This window comes from Equus przewalskii, chromosome 1 (genome assembly GCF_037783145.1).
Source record: "Equus przewalskii isolate Varuska chromosome 1, EquPr2, whole genome shotgun sequence".
Classification (NCBI taxonomy): Eukaryota; Metazoa; Chordata; class Mammalia; order Perissodactyla; family Equidae; genus Equus; species Equus przewalskii.
The window spans coordinates 95092874-95108367 of NC_091831.1; the positions used below are offsets into that span (position 1 = coordinate 95092874).

Sequence of the window (15494 nt, forward strand, 5' to 3'; positions counted from 1 at the left end):
AGCTTTTCAAGCCTGTGATCCCAAGCTCAGCAGGAGTCGCTCAGAGCCTTTGCCCATTCGACCCCAGCCCCTGCTCAGCCCCACACTATGGTAGCTCAGGCTTGTGAAAGTAGCTGCCTTGGAGCGGAAACTGATAAAATCATTCAGTGAGGCCAGGTGGCTAAATCCTGACCTCTTTAGCCTGCATGACATAAGCTTGAGATCCCGTCCACCTCACTGCCCCAAATCTATCGCGTGACCTTGAGAAAGTCACGTTCCCACGTCACTCCCCTCTGTACAATGGTGAGGTCATCATATTTCATGGCAAATCCCATTTTAGAAAGGAAGCAGGATAGATAGGAATCCAATAAACCCCAAAAGCTGTTGTACTCTGCTGAATTCTGGGGGAATGTCGTCAGGCCTGGGTGAGGTTGTGTCGGAGAGTTTTGTGTTCCTTAGAGGAAGATGCTTAGAAAGATGATGTCATAAAAATCTGTCATAAAATGCTGTTGTGCTAAAAAGGTAGCTTTCCATTTGGGGAGAGAGGGATGTGGTCCAGGAGGGGCCAGCTGTGTTTGGGACAGGAGGTTCTGAGAGCTCTAGCCAGAATCTTTGTTGTTGTTTGTTCTTTTGATTGGCAGAATGGGTGCCTTGGAAGAGAAGCCTTTGGCCCTGGTCCTACCTAGCTGTGTGGCCTTGGGGACATAACTTACTTATCTTGGGCCTAATTTTTCTACCTATAAAATGGCAGGAATAGGGAGGAAGGGTTTGGTCTGAACGTGTGCCTCTTAAAGTGGTAAGTTTGCACGAAGTGGTCTTTGAAGGAACAGGGATAACGAACTTGGCCTGCGTCTCCAGGAACACCCATTTCACTCCATGGAGAGATTTTAAAACATTGCTGTATACCAAAACATACGTGGATGTCGCATGCAGGAGAATGGCACACTCGCATAAGTTTCAAAATTATAAGGGGGACTTCAAAGAAGGTTTCATACTGGCTGTACCCGTCCCCCTCCCCCTCCGCCACCCTCTCCCCCACCTGTAGGGAGGTGTCCACTCTCCTCTGTGCTCCGGGGTCCCGTTGGAGACATGTGAGAAACACTGGTCTGGTTAATCCCTAAGGTTCTTTCAAACGTCAGCATTCTATAATTATAAAATCTGCTGTATTATTATTGTCATTAGTTTTGGGATGTGTGTAGGAGAGGTGGGGTGCGTGATGAACTGACCTTATAGAAAGGCAGTTTAGTATCTTCTTTCTTCTTCCTAAAGTCCCAGAACTGGAAACTCCCAGTGGACTTGGAAGTTGAAGGGAAAGTAACCTGGCTGCCTGGGCTACAGGCAGGGAAGGGAGAGAAAAGAGGGAGTCTGGAAGCCGGGCTGATATTTAAAATGTTCTCTTTCGTAGTCTTTGTATCACAGAGCTAACACACTAAAATCACTGCTTCTAACCCAATCTGGCAGGAGGGAATGAAGATTGCCCCAACACCATTTATTAAGCAGCCTCATTTGCCCTGGCCCAGCATGCCTTCCCCACGCACACAACCACCCACACGCCCTCGGCCCCCATCTTCCTCCCCCGCCTGTATACATATGTGCATGCCTAGCACACTCTGAATGCTCGCCCACCAACCACCTGGCTCCCCCAAGCTCACCTGCGCAGCCCAGCTCCCACAGACCCCCCCACGGGCTGGAGGTTCCTGCCACAACAGGGTATCCACTCCCGCCCACCTTCCTCGTCCCATCTCTGTCACTGCCCACAGCCTCCCCCAGGCTTCGAGCACACACTTGTTCACCTCGTGTAAGATCAAAAATAAACTCTCTCTGGAACCTGTTCAAGGGCTAATGTGCATCCTCTCTTAATTATTGATTTGTTTATTACAGACACTCGGGTAGGACATTCAGTGTGGCTGCTGTGCCAAGGGCCCACCTCTAGAATTCTGACCTTCGCTGGGAGAGAGCCGGGATGGGGCTCTTCTCTTGGGATGGGGTAGTTGGGTGTCAGGTGAAACCCACCCGGAGGGCAGGTTGACACTCATCATTCTCCCAACAAAGCTGCACCAGCCCACCCAGCCCGGTGATCACAACTAGGGACTTCCCTCCCTCCTCCTCTTCCCTTGATAAGGAGAAAACCCCAGGCAGAGGGCTGTTCAGGTGCAAAAGGGCAGGGCGGTCCCTCTCCCCTTTCCCGTTGCCTCACTAGGGGGCAGTTGAATGTCAGAAGTGGCTGGGAGCCTGGGTGTAGTGGTTGGGTTACAACCGGCTCATACCGCATACCAGATGGGGGACCTTCGGCAGGTGATTGACCCTCGTCTATAAGCAGGGCGTTTGTGAGGACTCCACGAAATCATGCATGTATGGACTATAGAGAAACGTTACGCACAGAAGTCAATACGTGGTTGCAATTGTCATCATAGTCATCATTGTCATCATTCTGCTCATCTTCATCCCTGGAACCCCAGGATGGGAGGTGCCGGCCTGCTGTGGCCCCAGGTGAAGCTCCACTTTTAGTCTGTGGGTGCAGCCTCTGGCTGGCCCCTGCTCCATCTAAACACGGGGAGGGGCAGGGGTGCACTGAGCCCTGGGGGGACCATTAGCTCTGCAGGAAAGAGGTCAGATCCTTCAGGTGGGCAGGCCACCCAGCCCTGGGAGAGGGAAGCGTAGAGTTTGTCGTGTGTGGAGAAAGCACAGCCTCCAGGGCACAGTGAGAAACGGTCCTTTCATCCATTCAGTGGGTGGGGCTCCTGGGCTCTCTTTCTTGGAGTCTTCAGGATGGTTCTGGAACTTGGCACTAGGAGGAGGGCATCCAAGGGGAAGAGCAAGTGTCCCCGACTTTGAGGGTCATCTGGCTTCCACCAGTTGAATGAGCCCATCGTGTCTTCCAGGTGTGTGTCTAGTCCTCCCCACCCTGCACCTTCATCCCGCAGTTCTGGGGGTCTGACCTGGGCTCCGGCCAGGGCTCCCTGGGGCTGCTTTGCACCTTCCCCCACTGCCACCTTCATTCCCTGTCCCACCCCCATTCCGGAACTCCCTGGGCTGGGCTTTTGTTCCCTCGGTTCCCAGGCAGTGCAGCTGGTGCTGTGGGCTGGGGAGGGGGCGGAGGACGTGGCAGAAAGCCTGTGGGAGGGAGCTGTCTCTTAGTTCTGAAGGCGAGCAAGCAGGGCTCCTCATGCCCCCTCCCCCCAACAGAACGCTTCCCCCAGTTCCCACACTGGGGTCTCAGCAAAGAAGACGGATTCTTTTCTTTTTTGGTTTTCCACTTGCTCTTGATACCTACTTAAATGGCGTGTGTGCACTGTTCCTAGTAATTGTCAGCACCAGAGGAAATTGAAGCCGATGTGGTGATTTCTTGCTTCGAGTCCCAGATACAATGGCAGTCTCTCCTTCTCCAAGCCTGAGGACTCTGGGGCATCACCTCTCCAGGCCTCTGGGCTGCTGGAGATGTGTGCTGTTTAAAGAACTCGAAGCCAGGTTGGTTTCTAGCAAGCAGGGAGGGAAGAATTTGTGAGTGCCCTAATATGGGGCTGAACCATCTGGTAAAGGGTGGGCCCCTAAGGAAGAATAGAGAGCGAGAAAGAAGGGAAGGGATAGCTACTATATGCCAAACCCTGGGCGAGGCGCCTTATGCACATTTGCTGATTGCATTTCCAAAACTACGTCACAAGGGAAATATCTGTGAGGAGGTCCCAGAGCACATGTTTCGGGTGAGGAGGGTGAGGCAAGGTGAACAGATACACCCAGGGCTCCAGCTGGTAGGTGCTGGTGCTGCTGTCTGAACCCTATCTGCCTGGGACTACTGCCCACGCCTTAGCTGCCCCTCTGAAGAGAGAATGTAACGCATGGTGTGGACGGGGGCTGTTGCCTTGGTGTCTCCCTCATTCTGAGATCCCCTGGTGGTCAATAATTGCAGGTGGGTCAGGTGTGACATGCGGATGGAGTGTACAAAGGTCCTGGTGTCCACTGCCTGGCTAGCCGGAACCAGTGGCTGTCATTTGTGCAGTGCTCAATGTCCACGAGGTGTTTCTATGTATAACATCTTATTTGATCCTCGGAATCATTGGTCCCCGTGTCGCAGAAGAGGAAGGGGAGGATCAGAGAAGTTAAGTAGCATGTGCAAGGTGACACAGCCCAATAGTTTTTTGATACTAAATGAGCGAATTAGTGCAGAGGTGGATCTGAAAGCCAACGCTGAACGAGTCTGAGCCAGGGCAGAGGAAGGTGTGACGCAGACTGCTTGGTGAGAAGCAGGTGGAGAGAAGGGCACTGTGGGAGGTGGTGAAGGCACAGCAGGAGCCGGGAGCTAACAGGAGTGGGCTGGCTTGGCTAAGAAGGATGGCAGGATGTGGTGGGGCCCCAGGACATGGGGAGAAGGGTCAGGCTTTCTGCAGTAACGGGGCTGCTGGGCCTGGCTCAGGCCCCGGCTCCGTGTGGGGAGCCTGGGGAGGGCCTAGGTAGTCCAGCTTTGCCCTAGAAGCTGCTGTTCCCAGACATCTCCTGACTTTGGAGCTAAGATCAGGAGCCGCTCATCTTTCTGCTCCAGGAAGTCCCTTGATATTTGCCCTGCCAGAGACATGTCTGCAGGGGCAAGTGTAACTCTGGGGTACAGAGGAAGTGGTCAGTTCCAAGCACCCCACTTCTGTCCCAAACTTCTCTTGGGGACATATATGGGATGTCAGGCAGCAAAAGAGTTCATTAAATCACCCCCAAAATGTGCGGTGTCCACTCGTGGGCTGGCCCTGCCGTAGGCCCTGGGGAGGATGCAGTGAACATCCTGGTGTTTTTGGTGCTCAAGTTCTGGGGGAGACAGGTTGCGCCCTTATTTACCACGTGTTGGGGGGGTTTGTTGAATAAACATGTAGAGAGTATCCATTCTGTTCTCCGGCTGTTTAAGGGATTGGCAAACCAGTAAATAAAACAAGGAAGGTCCTTGTCCTCAAGGAACTTACATTTTAAGAGCTGGTAACGGGACAGACATCCCCTTGGGAATCAGGCGGGCTCCCAGATGTCTCTGCCCCACCCTGTCAATTCCAGCGCCTTCTTCTGCCAAATGAAGGCCCTTGTCCCTGGCTGCCCTCTGGTCAGTAAAGAGGTAAATGGCTGGGTACTGTGCACAGCGGGTGTGATATGCATTACTGTGGGGGAGCTCATCTGGGAGGGTGGCTGTGTCTATGCAGCAGGGTGAGGGTGTGGGTGCACCTAGGGGTTGTGGGGGTACAAGCCCTCTAGGCCCCTCACTTCCTGTGAGTGATGCTGCCTGAAGCCTCTTCCGATTGCCTTCTGTGTGCTCTCCCCAGAAGCCCGCTGATTCCCAATACTTTGATTTTCTTCCTTGAATCCAGCTGGCTGCCCTGGACCTTGTTCTCTGCATGGCGCGCAGGGGCCCCGCCCTGGGAACCCCCACGCGCCCCTGCCCACAGGACCAGGAACGGGGCAGCTGCGGCTTTCAATGCCCAGCCCAGCCCAGCCAGCAGTGACTCAGCAGGGGCTACCCTACTCCAGGCCACCAAAGCCAGCGCCCCCACCCTCCCCGCCCTGCCCAGAAGGGACACCCAGCTGGCAAGGGGGCCAAGGAGGGTGGCAGGGCTGCTTCTCAGCGCCCTGCGCCTTGTTCCCCAGGAGCCTGGCTCTCGGACCCTCCCTGGCCACTCGCGACTCTGGGGTCTGGGAGAGGAGCCCAGAGCATCTGCGGGCGGGGGCTGCAACCGACAGCCCGTGCAGCTCAGCCGGACCCGGGAACTGGCCAGGGGGCGCTGCTCCGTGAGAGTGCGGCCGAGCTTTATGGTGGCTGCGTGTTCCCTGTTAGTGGATGCCGGCGCTGGGGCTCCCCGGCCGAACCTTGCAGGTGGGATTGTGACGTTAACACTCACAGAATGCTTGCTGGGTGTCAGGCACTGTTCAAAGTGCTTTACTGCATTGTCTCACAACCACCTTGTGATGTAAATACCGTTGAATTCCTATTTTGCAGATGGGGAAATTGAGGCACAGAGAGTTCCGTGCCTTGCCCACGTTCAAATGCTATTGGGTGGTGAATTTAGTTCAATGGGTCTGTTACATGACACCGTATTTAGTCCCATTAGAGCTGCCTACTCTCTTGTCTCCAAGGTCAGAGCACCTGTAGGCTGCAGGATTTGGAGCCACACTTTAAAGGGGCTGTTAACAAACCTGAATGCACTGCCAGTGACAGTGGGGAAGGATCAGAAAGCTGTGCTTTTGAAGCATTGGGAAGGAACTGAGGATATTTTGCTCAGAGAAGAGGTGGGAGGTGGGCAGCCTCGTGACTGGCTTATAGAAAAGAGACTGGATTTTTCCCTGGGGTTCAGGTGGCCGTACTAGGACCAAGAGGTGGAGCTTCAGGAGGCTGGCTGCGTTATTTCACACCAAAGGTGCTTCAAGGAATAAAGCTGGTTGAGGATGGAGTGGGAGGCCTGGGGTGGCACACACTTACCTGAAGGTGTTCAGCAGGAGCAGACTGGGCACTTGGGGATGCTACTGAGATTTCTGTGTCAAGTGGGGTTGTAGGTCTTTGGCCTTGGGAATCCTGTCCAGCCCCCAGACTCCATGAACCATCATTCAGGGTAAGCAGAATAAGTGGAGGACCACCTGGACGGCATCACTGGGGAGGACCCCAAACCAACCCCCCCCCCAACACTCCCATGGGGTAGGACAGGAGAATGTAGGACCCCTCAGGGAATCTTTAATGGACAGGAGTGAGAGTCAAGGGGCGCTGAGCCTGGGAGGTGGGTCTAACTCCTGGCAGGTGTGTGCCCTGGGGCTTGAGTGGGGGTCCTGAGCTGGAGCCTCCTGTGGTTGGACACCTTGGTGCTTGGCTATCCCTCTTCATGGGTGGGCTTTCACTTTCCACGTAGTCTCAAAACTCCCTCCTTGACTCCTGGCCTTCTAGCTACCATCACAGGTTCCCAGCCTCCAACCATGTTTTTGCCCCTTGCATCTTGAGCACGGACCACTGAGGAAACAGACCTCTTTCTCTGACCCAAGTCCACACCTGCCAGCTCCAGACAGCTCTTTGGAGCAGCAAGTTCTTCAGGGTGCAGTCTTCTCTGTCTCCTCCTGTGCTCCCCCCAGTCACCACCCAGTACCGCAGTTCCTTTCTCAGGCCAGAGTTAAGGCAATGGGTCCCATTTCTGTTCAAACTAGAAAGTCCTGCAGCACAGTGTCTGGATTTAGGCTCACACCATAGGAATGGGGCGTGGTGGGGGGAATCCAAAATGCCTGGGGTCTGGTCTGCATCCCAGTAATGGGGCCACCGCCTAGGCAGGTGGGTTCATTGGAAAAGGGTATGCAGCTGGGCTAGATAGGCAGACGGGAGCAGCAGGCCAGCAGGGGTCTGAGTGGTGGGAGGACTGGGAGGGGATTGTGCCCAGGTCAGCATCTTGTTCCTATGTCTCTTGAGTCTCCACTCGCCTCCTCCTTTTCTAGGTGACAAGATATGTTAGCTCTGGGGATACCTTATAAACAAACAGTCAAGGAGAAATCTCAGGTGCTGACATACCTGGAATACACCCTTTGGGATGCGACACGTGTTCAGTTTCTCTAGGTGTAGGGAAGTTTGGCCCACTGTACTCTGGGAGGCAGCCCCTACCCTGGCCTGTCTGGTGGGAGATCCAAGTCTTGGGAACGTCCCCATCTTCTCCACACCCCTGGTTCCAGAAGGCATCTGCTCAGCTGTAAAGTGTTTGAAAGCTTTACTTTGTTCAAAAAACTTTGCCTATTCCTGCCTCTTATCCATCAGCGGGGAGTGCACTGGAAGTTTTCTCATTTTGAAGACTGCAGCTGGCAGCAAGGGATGGGTGGGATTATCCTCTGATTGGTGGGATGCTGAGCTGGGTCAGGATCTCTCGGGGACCCAGGGATGGCTGCAGCCTGGGAATTGTGATGATGTGACAGGCATTGTTCCTTGCCCAGAACATTCTTACCAAGGAGAAAAGTTACCCCAAATTCTCTGGACCCCTACTGACCAAGAGGAGGGTATCTACGCCGGACACTTCCTCCTGCTTCTCATCCAAATCCGGCCTCTCTGAGAGGCTCAGAATTGGTGACGCACGAGTGTATTTCCATGGGCAGCGTCAGCACCTTCTCGTGCTTTTAGTGAAACTTCACAGGTCTGTTTTTGACAAGGCCCTTGCATCTGAAATACCCAGTTTATTTCACCCTGAGTAGTATTCTGAGAATCCACACCATTGATCTATCTTCTTTTCTCAACAATCTCTTCAGCCCAGGTCCATGTAGAATCAGAGAATATTCAAGCTGGAAGGGACTTTGGGCACCATCTCACTACTTCTCAAACTGTAATGTGCTTATGAATCACCTGGGGAGCTTGTTAAAATGGATATTCTGGTTTAATAGGTCTGGGGTAGCGCCTCAGATGCTGGGTTTCTAACAAGCTTCTAAGATGTGGATGCTGCTGGTCCGAAGGCCACGCTTTGGGCATTGAGGTCTGATCTAGTTATTTCACAGACATGAAAGCTGAGGCCCGGCGGCTTAAGTGATTTGCCTATGGTCAGAAATAGGCCTCTGCTCTCCCCACTCCCAGGCCATCATCTGATTTAAAAAGGACCTTCCTCCTTGTCAGCTGCCACTTCCTGCTCAGGCCCAGAGCTCTGGCGTAAACAGGGCATCTCATCTTAATCCCATTTTACCGTCCCGAGGAAAGACTGCTTGTCCCATCAGGGCCCCTTCCTTCACAGTCCACATTTCTACCGTCTCCAAAGAGGTTATTAAAGTTTTTTATTTGTTCTGACTTATGGACGACTCTCCGTCCCCCGTTCTGTGCTGGAAATGTTAAAGATCATTTCTCTCTCTCTCTCAAAAAAAAAAAAAGTGTACTGGGCATTCTTGAGGCAAACATTTTAGTTCCCGGCTGGAGAACTGATGCTACGCTAAATCCACTTGGCATTCCCTCTTACTGGAATCTGCCCTGAGAAAGGTTCCCTGTGTGTCTCTGCCACCACCTACCACCTCCTGGGAGAGGTCAAGCTAGAGCTTTGACTGTGCCTCAGTTTCCCTCACTTTCAAACAAATATTCTAGAGCCAATGCCAGAATGGCACTTGAAGTGGCAGGGAGAGTCCCAGAGGACTAAGGGTGTCAGGGATTGGCCCAGGGCCAGTAGGAACTGGTTTGAGTCTAAGGAGGTCTCCACTCTCTGTCCCCTCCTGCTGGTGGGAGGGCAAAGTGCCAGTCTGGGGACAAGGCCATACTGGCACGGGGGTAAAACTCTCACTGAGGCCAAGGGAAGGCGGCATGGAAGGGGGAGTCGGGAATACTGCCTTTTATAGACATGTTCTTTTCTTTCTCTCTTTTTCTTCCAAGTTTACTAACAGCGACACTGCCACTCGCAGGCGCCCGGCCTGTCTGTGGTTGCGCCAGGGGCGGGCGGGTGGTACCCGCATCCCCTTCCCCCATCTTGCCTGCAAGTTGCATGACCTGCATCGGAATCCACAGGGGGCGGGGGCGAAGCCTTTCAGATGCTGGCTGCGGTTGAATTCAGCGTGCTCGCTTCCTCGCCGGCCCTCATCCCAGCTCGGGAAGGAAAGCAGCGCTTTCTTCTGCGTGTGAATGCTGTAGTGTCTGCCTGCTCGCGCTTCCCTAACCCTTTCTTAGCCTTTCCCACAGCGAGGGCTCCGGTTTTCTCAGCAAACACCTCACGCTTGGCATTTTGACGTTTTATTAAAAAAAAAAAAGAAATCCCGACCGAGGCAAAAAGCGGGGACCCTCCCCCTCCCCTTCTCCCGATGGGATCTGAGCTCGTGTCAAAGGCTGCACCTGCTTTGCGCCCCTACCAGGAAGGGGTGCCGGTGTGGGAGGGGAGGAGGGAGGTTCTGCGCCCCCGAATCCGGAGAAAGCAGCCCGCCCGCCCCCTCACCCGACAGCCAGCGCAGCGCCCCCGAGAAAGGCCGGTCTCTGACGGTGCTGGCCTGGTGCTTGCCAAAAAGTGCCCCTTGCATCTCAATTTCCCCGGCCGTTCCTCGCGCACGCACAGCTCGCCCGGGGCCACCTCCGCTCTCCGGCGCAGCCCCGTGGCGCTTGTTCCTTCCTTCCCCGCTCCCCGCCTGCCCAGGGCCGAACGCAAAACCCGCCGCCAAGAAGGCGCAGGGGCGCGGGGGCACCCACCCGGCCGCGCCCCGCAGTCCCCTCCCAGCCGAACCCGGCTCCCGGACTCTCGAGCACGGAAACGAGTGTCACGTAGACGGAGGACCGCGCGTCCGCGGCCCAGGCCCCCGGCTCTCGGTGCCTCTCTGGGGTTCCTCTGCGCTCCCGGATCCCCTATCGCCGTCAGCGAGCCTGTGTCCCCCACCCAGCCTCGGGAGCGCTCCCCGGTCACCTCCGCGGCGTTCATTTCACTTCCTCTCATGGTCCAAACTGCAGCAAAACCGGGCAGCGCGAGGGCCAAAAAGTGGAAGGGAGAGCGCCTCTCCGCGTCGCGCAGCCGGCTCGCCAACTTCCCCTCCCCAGCCCAGACCCCCGCAATCCCAACTGCAACTTTTTCCCTTCCGTCTCGGTTTCCCCGGGCTGCGGAGAGCGGACGCCGGGCCGCGAGGCGTGGAGCGGGGCGGGCGGGCGGCCGCGCGGCTGCGGGTGGCGGTGCGGGCGAGAGCCGCGAGCCGGCGAGTGGGTGGGTGGGTGGGGAGGGAGGAGGGGAGAGGCCGGGCGGGGAGAGAGAGGGGTGTGGGGAGAAGGAGGGGGAGAGGGAGGGAGGGGGGAGATTCCGCTCTCCTGCCGCTCCCAGCCGGGGCGGGGGGCAGGGGGAGGAGGCTGCGAGGAGGGAGGGGAGGGAGGGGAGAGAGGGAGGGAGCCGAGGAAGACGCTCCGATAACCCGTGCGTTTCGTAAGGCTCGGAGCACTCGGACATTTCTGCAGGCGCGCGGCGAGCCATTCGCCGCGGCTGCTGCAGCTCCGACTGCATCTTCCTCCTCCTCCTCCTTCCCCCTGGCTCCGGGTGTGCGTCTGTGTGAGAGTGTGTGTGTGTGTGTGTTTTGCAGGTGTGTCCGTTTTAATTCTGCCCAGTAGGTGGGACTTAGTGACTTTGGCACCATATTTTCCTTCTCCTTTTCCCCCCCCTTTTTTGCCTCCCCACCGTCTGTTGCAACCCTGCAAAGTCTCGGAGTCGGAGAGCGCGGCTCGCTTCCCAAGCCCCCGGACTCGGCGAGCCGGCGGGCGCCGAGCCGGCCACCATGCCAGGCAGAACGCGCCACTAGGCGCTTCCCGCGGCTCCCACCCGGCGGCGGCGGCGGCGGCGGCGGCCGCGATGGCTTCAGACGCTGAAGGATTTTGCATCTGATCGCACGGCGTTTCAAAGGCAGAGGCCCCCCTCCCCCTTCCCCCCTCCCTCGCCGTCTTTGTTTCCTTCCCCCCCAGCTCTCCCCACTCCCCCCACCCCACCCCCCTCTCCTCTCCTCCTCCTCTTTTTTAGAAGCAGTGATCGGAGATGGATGTCTCTCTTTGCCCAGCCAAGTGTAGTTTCTGGCGGATTTTCTTGCTGGGAAGCGTCTGGCTGGACTATGTGGGCTCCGTGCTGGCTTGCCCTGCAAATTGTGTCTGCAGCAAGACTGAGATCAATTGCCGGCGGCCGGACGATGGCAACCTCTTCCCCCTCCTGGAAGGGCAGGATTCGGGGAACAGCAATGGGAACGCCAGCATCAACATCACGGACATCTCAAGGAATATCACTTCCATGTAAGTCGGGCGGCCGCTCCCCAGCCCGCCTTCCCCTCGCTCCGCGTCTCCCTCGCGCCCGCCCGCTCGCCCGCCCGCGGCCGGGAGGGAGCCGGCCCTCGCCCGCCCCGGCTCGCCGCTGCCCGCCGCCCGCCGCCCGCCGGGCGCGCGTCAGGCTCGCGCTGGCTCGGGAGATGCTCTCGGGCTGCGTATTCCAGGTGACTCCGGCCCTGGCGAGGCGCGATCCAGTGATGCGTGTGTGTGTGTGTGTGTGTGTGTGTGTGTGTATGCCTCTCCCCGGAGAGGACCCCAGCCCGCCGAGGGCGCGCGCGGGGCCCAGCTCCCGCCCCCGCCCCCACCCGCCGTGGCTCCTTTCGAGGGCGAGAATCGGGTTCTTTGCCCCCCACTAAATAGCAACAGTTTGGCCACGCTCAAGTGGCATAAAGTAGACAAGATCTGATTCCCCGGCAGCGGCGGCGGCAGCGGCGGTAGCGCTGAGCCGGGAGGAAAGGTGACAGATAGGGACTTCTCGCCATGCACCCGAGATGCTTTAACTATTTCCTTTTGGAAACGGCAAAAACACACTGTCAAGTAAACAAGTTGGGAGCTCGCCGCTCACGGGGAGACTTTGGACATGTCGAGGCCGTCATGGACGCCTACCTCTTCCCCTTTCCTCTCGCACGCCCTCTCCAACCCCATTTTGGGCATTTCCGAGACGACCCCCTCCCACCCCCCCTTCCCACCCTCATCGGCGCCTACGGATCCCGTCCCTGTTTGAGCTTTGATAACTGCTCCGGTAATTTCTGAGTCAGGATGGTGAGCAGAGGAGAGAGTGGTTGCGTCTTTTGGGGATGGGGGTTCTGACAGGAACGTGAAGATGCGTTTTCTTGGGAAATTAAACTCCGACGGGCGTTTGCTTGGCTCTGCCCCGTCGGAGTGAGACGTGTGGTGGCCTGCTCTTTTTTTTTATTGCTGTTATTTTTTCTTGGGCAGGGATGGGGGGGTAGAAGCCTGGGCGGGGACACAGAAGAGCTCAGGGTCCAGGGAGCATGCCCATCTCTTTTCTTCCACTGCCCTCGGCCAAGTGACCCCCGCCCCCATGCTGCCATCCAGAGAAGGGTGTGGAGGCAATGGGATTCTTCAGGTGATAGCTCTCGCCTGTCTGCCCCTAAGGTCCCCACCCCTTGGGGACCCTCAGACTGGGTGGGATGCTGAGAAGGGCTTGCCTGCAGTCCTGGCTGGGGTCTGAGGAAGGCGTTTGGCTGGATTCAGGAGGGGCTGGTCTGCCTCTGGCTCTGCTCTCACAGGCGTCGGCCCTGCTGTGTCTCAAGCCCCAGCGCCATGGGGCTGCAAAGCCAGAGGAATTGCAGTCCTGCTCTCTCGAAAGCTCACCAGCCCTCTGGGCTTAATGGAGACTCCACTCATGTTCCTGTAGCCAACAGTTTGAAGGAAGTGTACAGCCCAGGAGCTGTCCCCGACTCCTGGCCCAGGAGATGGGCTTGACCCATATCTTGGCTCTGCCATTCACCCCTTCAACACCTTCAAGCCACTGGCTGGAGATGCCAAGATAAACAGCCAAGGGTGGGGGCGGGAAGGCAGGAGGAACAGGATGGACCCAACTTTGCCCCTCCCGCCCTGCAGGCCACAGCATTCCAGTATCCCCAAGGATGCAGGGAGGAGGGTCCTGAGTGAGACAGTCAGAGAAACTCCAACTTGCAAGTGCACTGTCTGTGCTGTGTGTGGGGGGGCGAGGGGGTGGGGGAGCTTAGCAGTGGTCCAGGGGCTCATGAGCTGGACCTCAGGATTTCCAGGGGATTGGGGGGGCCAAGGGTTGAAGAGAAGGTGCACTGGTGCCCAGTGTGGGGCTCTGAGAGCTGGCGAGCCTCATCCAGCTCGTTCTCTTCTCCAGGGAGGTGTGTATCTGTAGGAAGCCAGCGGGAGGCAGGGACGGCCACAACCACAGTGGCTCTGTATAGCCACGCAGAGCTGTAGCTCCTCTGAAAATGATGCCTGGGGAGCAGTTTGATAGGGCAGAGCTGGGTTGGCCTTTCCAGGCAGAAGGTCCAAGATAGGGCTGCTGGAAAGGTTGGTAATGGGAGGGGATGGGGCTGCCTCTTGTCCCCTTTGCCTTTGGAGGGCCCCAGAAGGGCATGTGGGGGGACAGTGAGCAGAACTGGATTGGGAGCCCCTCTGTGTGTGTCTCCATCCTCGTCTCAGGATTCACACTCTTTGGCAGGAAGTAAAGACTCCTTTCCTGAAATCCACCCCAATGTCTATGGGCCGGGAAACTGAGTTCCCACGGGAGCTTGCCAGTGGCAGGTGGGGGAGGGTCGGAGGTCATGGGTGGGATGACCCTTCCTCACCCCATCTTCTCCCCAGTGCCCTGTTATATCTATGGCTGGTATTGACTGAACTCGGGGAAGGGCCCAGCCTTCTAGCCTGGAGGCAGAGGGCCATGGAGAAAGGGCGGGGAATCATGCTGACTTGGAAAGCAGATGTCACCATCCCTGTTTCAACCCTGGAGAATGGAGGCTCAGGGTGGCAAAGTAACTTTCCCTGGGGCACACAGCCCCAGCAGCGAGCCAGTGTAACACTACGGCCTGGGCCCCCCACTCTGTGGCGCTGTCTGTAGAAACAGGCTGGAGGGAGGGGCTTGAGGGCAAGGAGGAGCCCTTGAGGCAGAGGAGGGGACCTGACTTTGCAGTCATCTGGGAAGGGGGCTCTGGTGGAAGCCCAGGCTTTGCTGGAGAGGTGCGTGTTCTTCAGATTTCTGATGCTACCAGAGATGTGAAGTCAAGGGGTCCCCCAGCCTTTCATGAGCCTGAAGCTTTTCATGCTGATCTATGCCCAGGGGTGCAGCATGGGCAGATGGGGGGATGAGGAAGAGGCTGGGGCAGAAGCTGGACTTCCATCACGCCCAGCTAAGGGACCTGGGGCCGGCCCCCACAGATTCACCCTCCGGTTTTTGGGGCTGTGGAGTCCTGAGGGCCCTCCCTGAGGTGCTGAACTGATTGTACCCGGGTTTTAAGAGGGACGAGAGAGTCCCTGTGGTCCTCCTTCTAGGGGTGGTGTGCAGCATGGCTCCTGTGTACCCATCGGAGGCTGGCTGTGGGGGAGGTGGCTGCCCCATTAGGATCAGGAGGAAATCAGCTGTAAGGCATCAGGGTCGAAGTGTGGGTCTCACCTCCACCTTCTCAAAGGGCCCTCCCTTTTGGCCTCTTTCTGTTCAGGAGGCCAGTCCTTTTGCCACTGGAGCTCTTGATACACAGTAACCTTACCTAGAAGGGTCCATGCGGCCGCACCCAGCCAGGCTCTTACGTCACAAAGGCAGGAGGGTGGTGGCCATCTGGGCTGTCTCTCTGGGCCAGGCCTGCCTGGGTCTGGGTTTGAATGGTGCATCCTTTGGCTGTTAGAAAGAGGAACAAGGGGGAGAAGATGGCATCACTGGGCCTGGTGTTCTTGGGGTTGGGCACCTGGGCTTGCAAAGACCATGGCTCTTGGCTGGGTCTATGAGCCACCAGCTGAGTCTCTATATGTGCCACCGTAGGGTCCCTGGTGTTTCCAGCTCTCTGGGCCTTTTATTTCCTCTGTCTTCCTTGTAGGCCCTCCCCTGGCTTGGTGAAGGATCATTCCAGGCTTTGGCTGTTGAAATGGCTCCTTGGTGCTCAGCCTTTCTAAGGATCAAGGGGAGAGCCAGCCTTGACAATTACCAGTGAGAGTGGGGATGCAGGCAGGGGTGTGAGTCAGGCCCCAGGGGCATCGTGGGCTCAGTCAGGAGCCCCAGATTGGGGCTGGGCCTGAGGGAGGTAGGCTGAGATGTGAAGGGCCTTTGAAGCGAGATTTGGAA

The 15494-nt window shown here is 57.0% G+C and overlaps 1 protein-coding gene across 5 annotated transcripts in view; it reads left to right on the forward strand.

Annotated features, from left to right (window-relative positions):
• The first annotated feature begins 10751 nt into the window (after positions 1–10751).
• NTRK3 (neurotrophic receptor tyrosine kinase 3) overlaps positions 10752–15494 on the forward strand; it is a 361677-nt gene continuing 356934 nt past the window's right edge. Inside the window, exon 1 of one of the 5 annotated variants that reach the window (XM_070618143.1) lies at positions 10752–11668. In XM_070618143.1, the coding sequence (XP_070474244.1) occupies positions 11421–11668 (248 nt within the window). In that variant the 5' untranslated portion in view covers positions 10752–11420. The remainder of the gene's footprint in view (positions 11669–15494) is intronic. The other 4 variants (XM_070618148.1, XM_070618149.1, XM_070618146.1 and 1 more) reach the window with 4 other exon arrangements.